This window comes from Manis pentadactyla, chromosome 3, assembly GCF_030020395.1.
Source record: "Manis pentadactyla isolate mManPen7 chromosome 3, mManPen7.hap1, whole genome shotgun sequence".
NCBI classification, from domain to species: domain Eukaryota; kingdom Metazoa; phylum Chordata; class Mammalia; order Pholidota; family Manidae; genus Manis; species Manis pentadactyla.
The window spans coordinates 173,484,989-173,500,003 of record NC_080021.1 but is presented as its reverse complement, the minus strand read 5'-3'; the positions used below and the strand labels follow the sequence as shown (position 1 = coordinate 173,500,003).

Here is a 15,015-nt window from a genome sequence, read left to right as displayed (position 1 = left end):
TTTTCCTCTAAAACCAGGATGGATGTCCACTCTTGCCATTTTTAGTCAACACTGTATTGGAAGTCCTAGCCCAAACAATTATGCAAAGAAAATAGAAATAAAAGGCATCCAAGTAAAGGCAGAAGTAAAATTGTCACTAATCACATATGACATGATACTACATAGAGAAAACCCTAAAGCCTCAATCCAACAACCATTAGAATAAATGAATTCAGTAAAGTTGCAAGATACAAAAATATACAGAAGTCTGTTGCATTTCTATACATTAGTAAGTCATCAGAAAGAGAAATTGAGAGAACAAGCCTATTTACAACTGCATCAGAAAGAATAAAATATTTAGGAATAAGTCTAACCAAGAAAGTGAAAGACCTATACTCTGAAAACCACGAGACACTGACAAAAGCAAACGCAGAATGCATAAATAAATAGAAAGATATAGAGTGTTCATGGGTTAGAAGAATTAATACTGTTAAAATGTCCATGCTACCAAAGCAGTCTACAGATCAATGCAATCGCTATCAAAATACCAATAGCATTTTTCACCGAAGTAGAATAGTCCTAAAATTTGTATGGAACCACACATACACACTCTCTCTCTCTCCTCTCTCTCTCTCACACACACAAAGAGCCAAAGCAATCTTGAGAAATAAAAACAAAGTGATAACAGACATATTAAAATTTCTTCATATCCTTACCTCCTTTAGAAGTTCAACACCTTGCTCTAAAAGGTGAATTAAAGATGAGCATTCCCCAGTTATCCTTAAGCTGACTTCACAGACACACAGCAACTGAAGGGTCAGCTGGGTAAGCTGAGTTTTCCAGAAAACAGGATGACGCAAAAGGCTTAAATATACTTCTTCAATAAACAGCATCACTTCTGTTGTCTGTACCAAATCTTTCATCTGTTTAAAAAAGTCATTGTATGAGATTAAAATACTATAAAAACCAAAGGATAATTTTAAGTTCTACAAGAAGCTTTAACAATATTTTTCTCTAAACCCACAAAGATTCAAAAGAGATGATGAAATGTATTTAACTCTAAGTAGATTAAAATGCCTTCTCATTTTGTCACTAACCAAAATACAATTTGCTACTGTTTTTGTTACCACTGGCTGGCACAAGTTCTTTCCATTTATTTTTCTAACTTCTCTCTAAGTGCAGATTTTTTAAGACAAATTGCATGACAGTGCCAACATGCTGAAATTAATTAAGCTGTTTTGCATTCTCCAAATGAACTCTCTGCAATTCCAACATAGTTACCTGGAAGAGAAGGGTTAGCATGTTATTCTAATGGACTACTAAACCCTTCATCTGGAAGATATCTGCTCCTGACAACCTTAACTGAGAGTATCATTTCCACACTTGGCAGACACAATGAAAGACCATATTCAAATGGTAGGGTGTCTTCTCAACAGGCTAACCTATTAGATAGGAAGGACTTGGGTGCTCTTGATAATCCCAATTCAATTCAAACCCAGCTGTTCTGATCAAAATTCTGGAATTGGCATTAAAGATACGGTCCTGCTTGCAGACACACTGGCATTTCCCAGAGACTACAAACAATGAACCATCTGCTTCAATCAGGAGTCTTGTGTCTGTTAAATTCATCAAGAGGAAAGCCTACAGTTGACCAGCTGTACCTTTCACCAGTATTAACACCATAATAACCCAAAAGGACTATAAGCTGTACACAGAAAAAAATCCTAGTAAACAAGAGAAAAAAAGATATTAGAAGATCAAGAGGGAAGATACAGAAAATACTAAATTACAAAAACTGTGAACAGTCCAGTAGCTGATTTTGCTCTTTTGCAAACATAAAATGGGAAAGGCAAAAGGCCACCAAGAATGGGATAAAAAAAAAGTAAAGCCTTGTGTTTATCTAACAATATATTTCCTTGAGTGCATTTTCTGTGAAAACTTGAAATTTTCCGCAATAAAAAAAAATTTTAAAGTCCACCTCAAGAAGTTAGGACTAAAGGCTCTCTCATCTTGAACATTACTGAAATCTTTAACAAGAACACCTTTGAAGTAATGTTCTGTGTTTATTTAAAAATAGATTATATGCAATGAAAATCATGTGCAATGACAAGAGTCACAATTAAGAAGAAAATTTTGGGGACAAAAGTCAATAGTTTAAGAAAGCTAAGTCCAAAGGAGATAATTCCACAAAGACAAAAATGGAAGCACAATTAACATGAAAAGAAAAATGGAAGCATCAGGGTCAACAGGGTGGCATGGCTCTTTCTCCAAAAAATTTTCAATTAAGTGATTCTTATTTAAGTGTTAGTATGGATCAGACCTCATCTATAGTGCTGTATTCAGCTCTAAGAAGAATATTTCAAACTAACACACTGCTAGCACCAATAAACTAGAGAATTCCTGGCAAAGGATAGTGAAAAGTCTGGAAACCATTTCGTGTGAAGTAAAGAAACTTGATGAAGCAAAGAAAGGCAGGAGGAAGGGAGAAAGGAAGAAAAGGACAGCAAGGGAGGAAGAGAGAAACACAAGATGCAGAGAGGCTTTTTAAAAAGCTTATTTTGTTTTGATCTGAGAAGAACGGGAACTAATGGGTAAAGTCTTAGGAAAATGCAGGTCAATTTAGTACTTGATAAAATTAAATAAATAAATAAATGGTTGCCTTGCAAAATAGCATGCTTCCTATCACTAGAATATTTAGTTGTGGAAAGGTTGTTTCTTCGAGTATAAAAAATACTTGCAATCGTTGGGAAAATGGATTACATTACTGATAATATTCCACCCAACTCAGATTCTTCATTCCAATAAAGCTGATTCGTTAAGTGATTAAATGGAATTAAGCAACATAAATACATTAGTTCCAAATGATACAGCCCTTTTTTCTCACCTATCTCGACTATATTAACAAGCCGTAGATTCCCAGAAATAGTCCCCAGAGCTCAGTTCTAGAATTCTTTAGGCTTGTCAATATGGGTTCATGAGGATGAAGGCAATAGCTATTATAAAAGAGCACAGAACAGGGAAACGCAAGCATGGTGTGGAAGAGCATTACCCTAGCTCAAGATGTCCTGCCCTGCTTTATTGCCCACACAAAACAAAAGCTTGGGGAAACACACAAGAGAATTCGTTTTAATTAACTTTTCTCTGCCTTGATTACAGGAAAGCCTATTTATGAGTCACAAAGGGAAGATACACTCTAGTCACTCCTTGCTAACACAAACTTAAAACAGATCATCTGTGACCTCCAGTGATCACTTCAAAAAATATTCACAGATTCCCTCCATCAGCTAAGCAGCATGGGGCCCCGACTCTAGGCACCTGACAAGCCTCAAAGAGGAGATTGCCTGGCCTGATCAATGAATCACTACACTAAAATCACAACTGGCAACTAGAATTTTTGTTTTTATATCTGTGGTTATAAAGACATTAGCTCAAATTTATGTCTCCCCTGAACTCTCTAGGCATTGTATCCATACCTCTGTTAAACATCTTACATCCATCTCCTCTGAATTATGAGAATATATAAACTTGTCTTAATTCCCTTACTAGACGGTGGGCTTCTCAACAACATGATCCATTAGGGTCACTGTATATGTTGTAAGGGGACATGTGGAAACCAGAATCTAGCCAGCATTTAGCTGGTCAAGCCCAACCAGGCTTTACCTGTCCAGAGACGCACCTTTTCCTAATTTGAACAAAGGTTCCTCCCACCTTTGTAAGAAACTGAGTGTCTAGCACAAGGAGAAATTTAATTCAAAATTTTATCCCTGAACATTCTTTTTTTAACTTTTTTATTAAGGTATCATTGACATACACTCTTAAGAAGGTTTCGCATGAAAAACATTGCGGTTACTACATTCACCCATATTATCGAGTCCCCCCATACCCCATTGCAGTCACTGTCCATCACAGTAAGATGCCACAGAGTCACTACTTGTCTTCTCTGTGCTACACTATCTTCCCCATGACCCCCCAAAACACCATGTGTGCCAATCATAATACCCCTCAATCTCCTTCTCCCTCCCTACCATCCACCCTCCCACATACCTCCCCTTTGGTAACCACTAGTCCCTTATTGGAGTCTGTGAGTCTGCTGCTGTTTTGTTCCTTCAGTTTTGCATAATTGCTATAGTCCACAAAAGAGGGAAATCATTTGGTACTTGTCTTTCTCCACCTGGCTTATTTCACTGAGCATAATACATGTCATTGCAAATGGTAGGATTTGTTTACCTCTTATGGCTGAATAATATTCCGTTGTGTATATGTACCACATGTCCTTTATTATCTACAGATGGACACTTAGGTTGCTTCTGACTCTATTGTAAATAGTGCTGCAATAAACATAGGGGTGCAAATGCCCTTTTGAATCTGGGATCTTGTTTACTTCAGGTAAATTCTTAGAAGTGGAATTCCTGGGTCAAACGGTATTTCTATTTTTAGTTTTTTGAGGAACTCCATAGTACTTTCCAAAATGGTTGAATGAATTTAAATTCCCAACAACAGTAAGAAGGTTCCTCTTTCTCTGCATCCTCGCCAGCATTTGTTGTTCTTTTCTTTTCAATGTTAGCCATCCTAACTGCTGTGAGGTGATATCTCATTGTGGTTTTAATTTGCATTTCCCTGATAATTAGCAAAGTGGAGCATCTTTCCATGTGCCTGTTGACCATCTGAATTACTTCTTTGGAGTAGTATCTCTTCAGATCCTCCGCCCATTTTTTAATTGTGTTATTTGCTATTTGGGTGTTGAGGCATGTGAGTCCTTTATATATTCTGGATGTTAACCCCTTGTGGGATCTGTCATTTACAAATATATTCTCCCATACTGTAGGATGCCTTTTTGTTCTGTTGATGGTGTCCTTTGCTGTACAGAAGCTTTTTAGTTTGATGTAGTCCAATTTGTTCATTTCTGCTTTTCTTTCCCTAACCTGAGGAGATGTGTTCAGGAAAAAGTTGCTCGTGTTTATATTCAGGATATTTTTGCCTATGTTTTCTTCTAAGAGTTTTATGGTTTCATGACTTACATTCAGGTCTTTGATCCATTTTTAGATTACTTTTGTGTATGGGGTTAGACAATAATCCAATTTCATTCTCCTGCATGTAGCTGTCCAGTTTGCCAACACCAGTTATTGAAGAGGCTTTCATTTCCCCACTGTATGTACATGAATCCTTTATCATATATTAACTGACCATATATACTTAGGTTTATATATGGGCTCTCTAGTAAGTTCCATTGATCTATGGTTCTGTTCTTGTGACAGTACCAAATTATCTTGATTACCGTGGCTTTGCACTAGAGCTTGAAGTCAGGGAGAGTAATTCCCCCCGGCTTTATTCTTCCTTCTCAGGATTGCTTTGGCTATTTGGGGTCTTTTGTGGTTCCATATGAATTTTAGAACGATTTGCTCTATCTAGTTCATGAAGAATACTGTTGGTATTTTGATAGGGATTGCACTGAATCTGTAGATTCCTTAATCAGGATGGCCATTTTGACAATATTAATTCTTCCTATCAGTGAGAACTTGATATGTTTCCATTTATTGGTATTTTCTTTAATTTCTCTCATGAGTGTCTTGTAGTTTTCAGAGTATAGGTCTTTCAATTACTTTGTTAGGTTTATTCATAGGTATTTTATTCTTTTTGATGCACTTGTGAAAGGAATTGTTTTCCTGAGTTCTCTTTCTGCTAGTTCATCGTTAGTGTATAGGAATGCAACAGATTTCTGGGTAATTTCGTATCCTGCAACTTTACTGAATTCAGATATTAGAACTAGTAGTTTTGGAGTAGATTCTTTAGGGTTTTTTATGTACAATATCATGTCATCTACAAACAGGGACAGTTTAACTTCTTCTTTATCAATCTAAATGCTTGATTTCTTTGTGTTGTCTGATTGCCATGGCGAGGACCTCCAGAACTATGTTGAATAAAGGTGGGAAGAGTGGGCAAGCATCCTTGTCTTGTTCCCGATGTTAAAGGAAATGTTTTCAGCTTCTCGCTGTTAAGTTAAATATGATGTTAGCTGTAGGTTTGTCATATATGGCCTTTATTATGTTGAGGTACTTGCCCTCTATAGCCATTTTGTTGAGTCTTTGCATGAATGGATGTTGAATCTTGTCAAATACTTTTTTGGCATCTATGGAGATGATCATGTGGTTTTTATCCTTCTTTTTGTTGATGTGGTAGATGATGTTAGTGGATTTTTGAATGTAGTACCATCCTTGCATCCCTGGAATAAACCTACTTGATCATGACAGATTATCTTTTTGAGGTATTTTTTATTTTACTTTGCTAATATTTTCTTGAGGATTTTTGCATGTATGTTCATCAGGAATATTGGTCTGTAATTTTGTGTTTTTTTGTTGTGTTTTTGCCTGGTTTTGGTATTCGAGTGATGCTGGCCTCATAGAATGAGTTTGGAAGCATTCCCTCCTCTTCTACTTTTTGGAAAACTTTAAAGAGAATGGGTATTAGGTCTTCACTAAATGATTGATAAAATTCAGTGGTGAAGCCATCTGGTCCAGGGGTTTTGTTCTAGGTAGGTTTCTGATTACCAGTTCAATTTCGTTGCTAGTAATTGGTCTGTTCAGATTTTCTGTTTCTTCCTTGGTCAGCCTTGGAATGTTGTATTTTTCTAGAAAGTTGTCCATTTCTTCTGGGTTATTTATTTCTAGTTTCGTTATCATTAGATAATGTCCTTCTTTGTCTCTTGTGACTTTCTTTGTTTTGAAGTCTATTTTGTCTGATACAAGTACTGCAACTCCAACTTTTTTCTCCCTATTAGGTGCATGAAATATCTTTTTCCATGCCTTCACTTTTAGTCTGTGTATGTCTTTTGGTGTGAAGTGTGTCTCTTGTAGGCAGCATATAGGTGGATCTTGTTTTTTTGTCCATTCAGTGACTCTATGTCTTTTGATTAGTGCATTGAGACCATTTACATTTAGGGTGATTATCGATAGGTATGTACCTATTGCCATTGCAGGCTTCAGATTCATGGTTACCAAAGGGCCAAGGATAACTTCCTCATTATCTAAGAGTCTAACTTAACTCACTTAATATGCTATTACAAACACAATCTAAAGTTCTCTTTTTTTTTCTCCTTTTTCTTCCTCCTCCATTCTTTATATATTAGGTATCATATTCTGTACTCTTTATCTATCCTTTGACGCTGAGGGTAGTTGATTAAATTTTGCATTTGCTTAGTAACTTACTGTTCTACTTTCTTTGCTGTGGTTTTATTACCTCTGGTGACAACTATTTAGCCTTAGGAACACTTCCATCTATAGCAGTTCCTCTAAAATACACTGTAGAGATGGTTCCTGGGAGGTAAATTCTCTCAGCTTTTGCTTATCTGGAAATTGTTTAATCCCTCCTTCAAATTTAAATGATAATCTTGCCAGAAAGAGGGTTCTTGGTTCAAGGTCCTTTTGCATAATTGCATTAAATATATCATGTCACTCCCTTCTGGCCTATAAGGTTTCTGTTGAGAAGTCTGAGGATTACCTGATGGGTTTTAGCCTTTGTATGTGATGTTTTTCTCTCCCTTGCTGCTTTTAACAGTCTGTCCTTATCCTTGATCTTTGCCATTTTAATTATTATATGTCTTGGTGTTGTCTTCCTTCAGTCCCTTGTGTTGGGAGATCTGTGCACTTCCATGGCCTGAGAGATTATGTCCTTCCCCAGATTGGGGAAGTTTTCAACAATAACCTCCTCAAAGACACTTTCTATCCCTTTTTCTCTCTCTTTTTCTTCTGGTACCCCTATAATATGAATATTGTTCTATTTAGATTGGTCGCATAGTTCTCTCAGTATTCTTTCAGTCCTAGAGATCCTTTTTTCTCTCTGTGCCTCAGGTTCTTTGTATTCCTCTTCTCTAATTTCTATTTCATTTATCATCTCCTCCACTGTATCTAATCTGCTTTTAAATCCCTCCATTGTATTCCATAATGATTGAATCTCCACCCTGAATTCATTCCTGAGTTCTTGAATATTTTTCTGTACCTCCATGAGCATGTTTATGATTTTTACTTTGAAATCTCTTTCAGGAAGATTGATGAGTTCAGTTTCACTTGAACCTTTTTCTGGTGTTTGAGGGATTTGTGTTTGAACCAGGTTCCTTTGGCATTTCATATTTGTATGTGGTGCCCTCTAGTGTCCAGAAGCTCTACTCTCTGGAGCTGCTGAGCCCCTGGAACTCATGTGTCACAGGGGAGTGGTGGTGGTGCCTGGGGAGGAGTAAAGAGCTGTTTCCTGCTTCCCAGCTCCTATGCCTGTCTCCACTGCCAGAACCAGTGGGCCGAACACACAGATGTAAACCTCTATGCTTTGCATTTATAGCTGAAGTAGGCGGGGCTTCTCTCTGAATGGCCTGACACTAGGGTAGGGGCTGCCGGTTTGCAAACCAGGTGCAGGCTGGCCAGGAGGAAGGTGCAGCAGACTGCGTATTATGGTGAGGGGCTTGGAGCTGCATAGCCAGCCAGGGGGATGAAGCACCTGAAGCTCCTGAAAGTTCCCAACCTTCTGGGCAGAGTGTGCCTGGACAATTTTGTCTACCTGTCCATTCCCCTGAGCAGTAAGCTCTGTGCAATCCTTGCCCCTTTAGCAGCCCTCTTGCTGTTAGGAAGTCTCTCAGGTTGTCTGCCTTTCTTTTGTCCCAGAGCAGCCAGATATGGATCCCTGTTTCCCACAAGCAGCTGGAATCTCAGTCTTTCCAGGTATTCCACCTGTCTTATCTTTCCAACCCCACTAATCACCAGAGCACCATGCAATGTAGGTTCGTGCTCCCATAGAAGATCTCCAGGGCTAAGTGTTCAGCAGTCTCCAGACTCTACTCCCTCCCCACTCTGTTTCTCTTCCTCCCACCGGTGAGTTGGGGTGGGGGAAAGGCTTGGGTCTCACTCAATCGTAGCTTTGGTATTTTACCCTTTTTTGTGAGGTCTGCTTTTTTTCTCCAGGTGTAGGCAGTCTGTCACAGCCTTCTTTCCTGTTGCTCTTTCAGGATTAGTTGTATTTGCTACATTTTCAAAATATATGTGGTTTTGGGAGGAGGTTTCTGTCTCACCTCTCATGCCACCATCTTTAAGCCTCCCGAAGATTCTTTCTTAACTGAAGTTTTCATTCCCACTAATTCTAAAATGGACTATGCTGATTTACATTTCTGTAAATTTAGTTACCATTGTAAATATTAATATTAAATCCAGATTTGCTTCCTTCATTATCTCCAAAAGCCTATAAGCATTTCTGAACCTAGAATTATGACCAAATTTGTCAAACCACATAGGTTCTATTTTATGTATGGCAACAAAAATTGATATTTACTGATGCTGATACTACATCAGTGAAGGAGAAGAAAAGCCTTACCTGCAAACATGGAATCATTTCACAACACACTTGAATTATCTGCTGTTCCAATATGGATGGCTGCTCTTTGTCACAAAGAGCCCGGGGTTGAAGTAACACTTTTAGCAGGGCTAGTCGGAGATGAGCATATTCTTGTAACTGGGATGGTTCACAATATAGATACCACAGAAACGGTGCCATTATCTGGATACATGAAACTTCTGACCTACAAGTAAGTCATGTAATAGATAAGCCAGTCACTGAGTTAAACAGATTAGCAAACAGGTAAATGTCAAATACCAGCTTATAGTTCATGATAGATCATAAATTACAATACCATCAAGTGTAACTTTTTTTTCACGATTCTTCTATTCCACCACAAGCTGCTTAGACCTAGAACAAGGCCTAACAAGTTCTTTGTGCACTTGGAAAAATGACTCAGCACCTGGAGACCACAGCCTAATGTTCAGGACTAAGAGTCTCTACTGCACAGTAGAATAGCATCTACATCTCCAGAACCAGTCTATTGTGAATACCAGAATCATCTGAGGACCTTCTTAGAATTATGGATATCAGGATCCATTTTTCTGGTGTATGACATGGGCATGCATTTTTGGAAAAACTCTGCAGGTAAAGTTCTATGTAAAATAAAGCCATATAGATACCTCAAGATAACAATTACCATTTACTTGTCAACTTGCTAAAGATTTATGGTGTGTAAGTTACTACACTTCATGCCTTTAAATTCATGTGATCCTCACCACAACCCCATGTAATAAGATTATTCCATTATGCAGATACAGAAACCGAGGCAGATAAAGTGAAGTAATTTGTGAAGTCCCTCCTTTTAAGCTATTCCCTCCTTTTAAGCTCTTCTCACTTAAAGGAAGAAGGCCTTACAAAACTTTCAAATCTATTTAGATTTCAATATACCCTAACAACTCTAAGCCCAAAGTCACTAAAATGCTAGAATTACATTTCAGATACAAAAATTTGATCACATCATCAGCCAGCTTAGAGAGTTTACCCTTAGGAAAAAGTATTTAGCCCAATTCACAAACCCTCCCTAATTTGGCCTCTGCTTATCTTTCTAGCCTAATTTCTTGCTCCTCTCAACTCTCTACTGAGCTACACTGAACTTCCTTCAGATCTTCAATCAAGCCATCTTAACTTTCTCTCACTTGCTGTTACCTCTCCCCTTCCTTTCTTGTTCCTTCCTCCACCTAATTCCTGTCATCTTTCAGGTCTCTCTTTTAAAATGACTTCCTACCTGGGTCAAATCCTCATTATGTACTTACAGGACAATGACTTGTCATTATTTATGTAATATCTCTATCTACCACCAGACTATAACCCAAATGAGGGCATGAACTATGGATTTCTGCTTACTGCTGTATTACCAATAACTGTACATACTATGTATCCAAAGGGATGCTCCATCAATCACTAATCAATTCATTTATACTGTTACAGTTTTATAATTAGCATGCCTTAAATAACATGTTAATATTTTTCATATTTATAATACATAAAGAATTATTGGTAAGACATAAAGATGAATTAGGCATTATCTATCCTTAAGCATTCAGTATAATGGGAGCAATGAGTTCTGCTCCTAGATTAGAGGAAAATGAAAACTGTTAAAAGAAACATATCAAGCTAAAAAAAAAAAACAAAACAAAACGAACAAAATAGCAGTAGACTCATAGACAATGAGAAGTGACTGGTGGTTACAATGGGGGAAGGGTTGGGATGGGTGAGTGGGAGAGTGAGGGGTATAAATAGGCACAAAAATTCTCTCTCATAATAAGAGTTGGTCACGGGGACGGGAGTACAGCACGGAGAACACAGCCAATGATTCTGTTGCATCTTCCTATGTTGACAGATGGAAACTGCACTAGTGGAGGTGAGGATTTAATAAGATGGGTAACTGCTGAAACATTGTGTTGTATGCTTGAAACTAACATAAGATTATACTATACTTCAATAAAAAAAGGTATAAAGTGCTATACTTAATGAAAGAAATGGCATTTGAATTATGCTTCACAACATAATTTTGTACTACTATACATTCCACAGCAACATGATTTCAAAACACCATTTAACATTTTAAAAAGTTCTTAATTACCAAATAATAAGATTTAATGGATTCATTCACTTATTCACTTGGCAAAAATTTACTGAGCACCTACAGTGTATCATTCACTCTTCTATGTGCTAGAAACAAGGCAAGAAAAAGAAAACAGATTAAACCCTTGCTCTGATTAAGCTTACAATCTGGAGGAATTTCCCCTCATGAGCACAAATACATCATCTCCAAACAAACAAAAGGAGGACTTCTGAGTCCATATATATTACTGAAACATTATCTTCATCCAAATAACCACTTCAGGAAACTAAAAAAGCTTCACAGATCAAGCAATCAGATGATGTATGTGTGGGTTAGAATATGAAGCATAAGCCTCTAGGAAAGAGATTTAAGAATCACTGTTTCTCTATCTCCCTCTAATAACATATTCTCCAAAGAATAAATACTTCCCTTTGTCAAGAACATCCAGGAATAGCTTATCAAGTTTCTCCTACCTTGAAATGCTGAAGGTGAACTGCAAGGTGCATTTAAAGAAATATATTTCTAAGATGCTGTAATTACTTGACATCAGGGGCATAATGTCAAGTTTCATTAAGGCAATATGCTATGTAAAAATCTCTTTGGCTTAATCTGTCTTGACTTTAGATATGGTATCTGATGATTAACTCTCTCTCCAATGATTTATGAAACTGACAGGCCTTAATAGAAAAGAAAAATAAATTAAAAAGATAATCTGAATTCCCAAGTGATTATGAATGTTTAAAAATGAGCAAAGATTTAAAATAGAGAAGTTAGTCAGGACCGGGTTGGGGTAAGATTTAAGAAAGTAAGGGGGTACTAAGAAACAAAAACACAGAGGCAAGGGAATAGCACTGCCTCCTGTGTGGAACAGAAAGCAGGTCAGTGTATTACTGAATACACAGTTCATCAACTATGAAATAAAGAAAAGATAAAACTGTTGTAACAGGTAGAAATCATATCATACACAGAACCTAGTATGACATAATAGGTTTTATCTGTAGTCCAGAGATTTTCCAACTCTTTCAGAACCCAAACTATTGTTTCCCAGTAGAAAGCTTCCATAAGATATCAACATGTAAGTGCTATAGAAACAGAGCTGAAGGGGTCAGGGGTGTTCCCTCTGTTTAGCTCATGCTTAACAAGTCCAGTCTGAAAACCACAGTTGTGGCAAGTTAAGCAAGGGAGTGACACAGTAAGATTTGCTGTCTTGATGTATCGCTCTGGTGGGTGCTTAGGAATGGCTTTGAGCAGGATGAGATTAGAGGCAGAGGTGACAGGAACAGATGCAACAGCAAGACATGACAACCTGAGCCAGTGCCATGGTCATAAGGATGGAAGAAATGGGGTATCTTCGAAGACCATCAGAAGGACTTGGGGAAGCACCACACTGAAATGAGGAGCATGAGCTATCACCTTTCATTAATCTTCCAGCTGATAGTGGCATCTATTGACTATTTAAGATGAAAATCCAGCACATTACATGTATGGTACCTATCTATCTGGTCTCCGCTGGCAGTATTACTTGATCCCAACTGGCAGGTTTCTAATGGAGAAATGAAATCACTAATCAATATACAGGAGGAAGAACATATCTTCTATGTGTATTATGTAGTATTTACCAAATATTTCTAATCAACTTTCCTAACTACCCAACGCTTAACTTCTTTAATAATATCTTTTCTCACATTCAATATTTCAACAATAAATCTGTAGGTTTTTTTCTCTCACTCTTAAAAAGAAAATAGAAAGCTATATCCTGCTCTAAGACATTTCTTCAGGAGAAAAGATTATAGTCAAAGCAGCTTAAAAAAAAAAACTCTAAACTTAGCATATGCCATTTTATCTCCCTCATTTATTTTATTTTATTTTGCATTACCTTTCAGGGCATTGCTGGAAAAATACGGTCAGCTGCTGCAAAAGTACTGGCCAGCAATCAGGTCTGTGTTCAAGCACAGTGATCAAAGGCTGAGGACGACTTCTGAAAAACACAGAAAGTCACATTGGAAGCTGTCATTTCAGGACTACACATTCTCAGTATTCAAATATAGCAACAAAAAGCCAATAGCATCTAGAAACTTTTTTCTAGGATTCATAACTGTCACCAATTATCATTTGCTGCATTTGTTGCAGATTTGGCTCATTAGAACTGATATTTTTTCCTTTATCTAACTGTTTTGCATAAAAGAATGAATATCAAGTCTTGGAGATCCAAATTTTAGAATGGACTCTGCTATTTAATAGTTCAATGACTTTGGTCAAGCTCCTGGACCCAGTAGCTCTATCATATCCACCCCGTTGACACTCTTATTCCTGGAAGTTGTAGGCCACCTCCTCTTCTGCTGCTCTTTTCCCAAACCTGGAAGGTTCCATTTCCTCTAACACTGCTCTATTGTCAGCACTCTATCTCCGTTTCTGTCCCACTTAACCCTATTTGTCATTCTGTGTTCCCCAAGCATACTTAAGATGAGGAAAAAGAAAATACTCCCATCTCAAATAACAAACTCTCCAACTGAAAATTTCTGAAATTTTTGTTGAACAAGGATAGTCTTTTTATTGGGGCTACACCCACTAAGATACTTAAAAAAACTATATGAAACATGAGATATGAAGTCTCAATAGGATTCTCAATAGGGTTAAAAAATGGAAAAAAAAGCACAAATACAAATTATTTTAAATCGTTCAAAAAGCCTACAAGAAATTGTAAATTCATCAGCTTTTTAAACTATGAAGTACCATAAAAAGCTTGGTTAATATTGGTGTGGATTTTTCCTCTAAGAAAAACATAAGTAAAATAAAAAATAAAAAACACCACATCATTTTTTACATAAAAGAATCACATTAATAATGCTATTCTTCCATCTTTAATTTTTAACCCAGCAATATATATAACTAGCAAAGTTTAAAAAAAAAGAAAAGAACAATGAGACCATCAGCTACACCCCAATTTTTTTTTAAAGAATGACTTCTTAGTGGTTCTCAAAGTGTGATAACCCTACTAGTGACATAAAGAACTTATTAGAAATGCAAGTAAATTCTCAGTCCCCAGCCCAGATGTAATAAACAGCTCTCCAGACAATTCTGATGCATTGCTATAAAGCAGTGATTCTCAACCCTGGTTGCATGTCAGATTCATCTGTGGAGCTCTTTAAAAAATATCAATGCCCGAAACCAAGAGCTGGTTCTTTGAGAAAATAAACAAAATAGATAAGACTCTAGGCTTATTAAGAGAAAAAGAGAACCAACACACATCAACAGAATCAGAAACGAGAAAGGAAAAATCATGACAGACCCCATAGAAATACAAAGAATTATTAGAGAATACTATGAAAACCTATATGCTAACAAGCTGGAAAACCTAGAAGAAATGGACAACTTCTTAGAAAAATACAACCTTCTAAGACTGACCAAGAAAGAAACACAAAATCTCAACAAACCAATTACCAGCAAAGAAATTGAAGCGGTAATCAAAAAACTACCCAGGAACAAAACCCCCGGGCCAGATGGATTTACCTCAGAATTTTATCAGACATACAGAGAAGACATAATACCCATTCTCCTTAAAGTTTTCCAAAAAATAGAAGATGAGGGAATACTCC

General features: G+C 37.1%; 1 protein-coding gene across 6 annotated transcripts in view; it reads right to left on the bottom strand.

The window, feature by feature from the left end:
- FOCAD (focadhesin) overlaps window positions 1-15,015 on the bottom strand; it is a 274,352-nt gene that overhangs the window by 221,239 nt on the left and 38,098 nt on the right. For all 6 annotated transcript variants that reach the window (XR_005025293.2, XR_005025296.2, XR_005025295.2 and 3 more), the window contains 3 exons: window positions 13,296-13,397; window positions 9,331-9,535; window positions 696-902 (listed from right to left, as the gene is read on the bottom strand). Coding sequence is in view for 3 of the 6 variants with exons in the window: in XM_057498735.1 (XP_057354718.1) it covers window positions 696-902; window positions 9,331-9,535; window positions 13,296-13,397 (514 nt within the window). In the remaining 3 variants the exon portion in view is untranslated. The remainder of the gene's footprint in view (window positions 1-695; window positions 903-9,330; window positions 9,536-13,295; window positions 13,398-15,015) is intronic.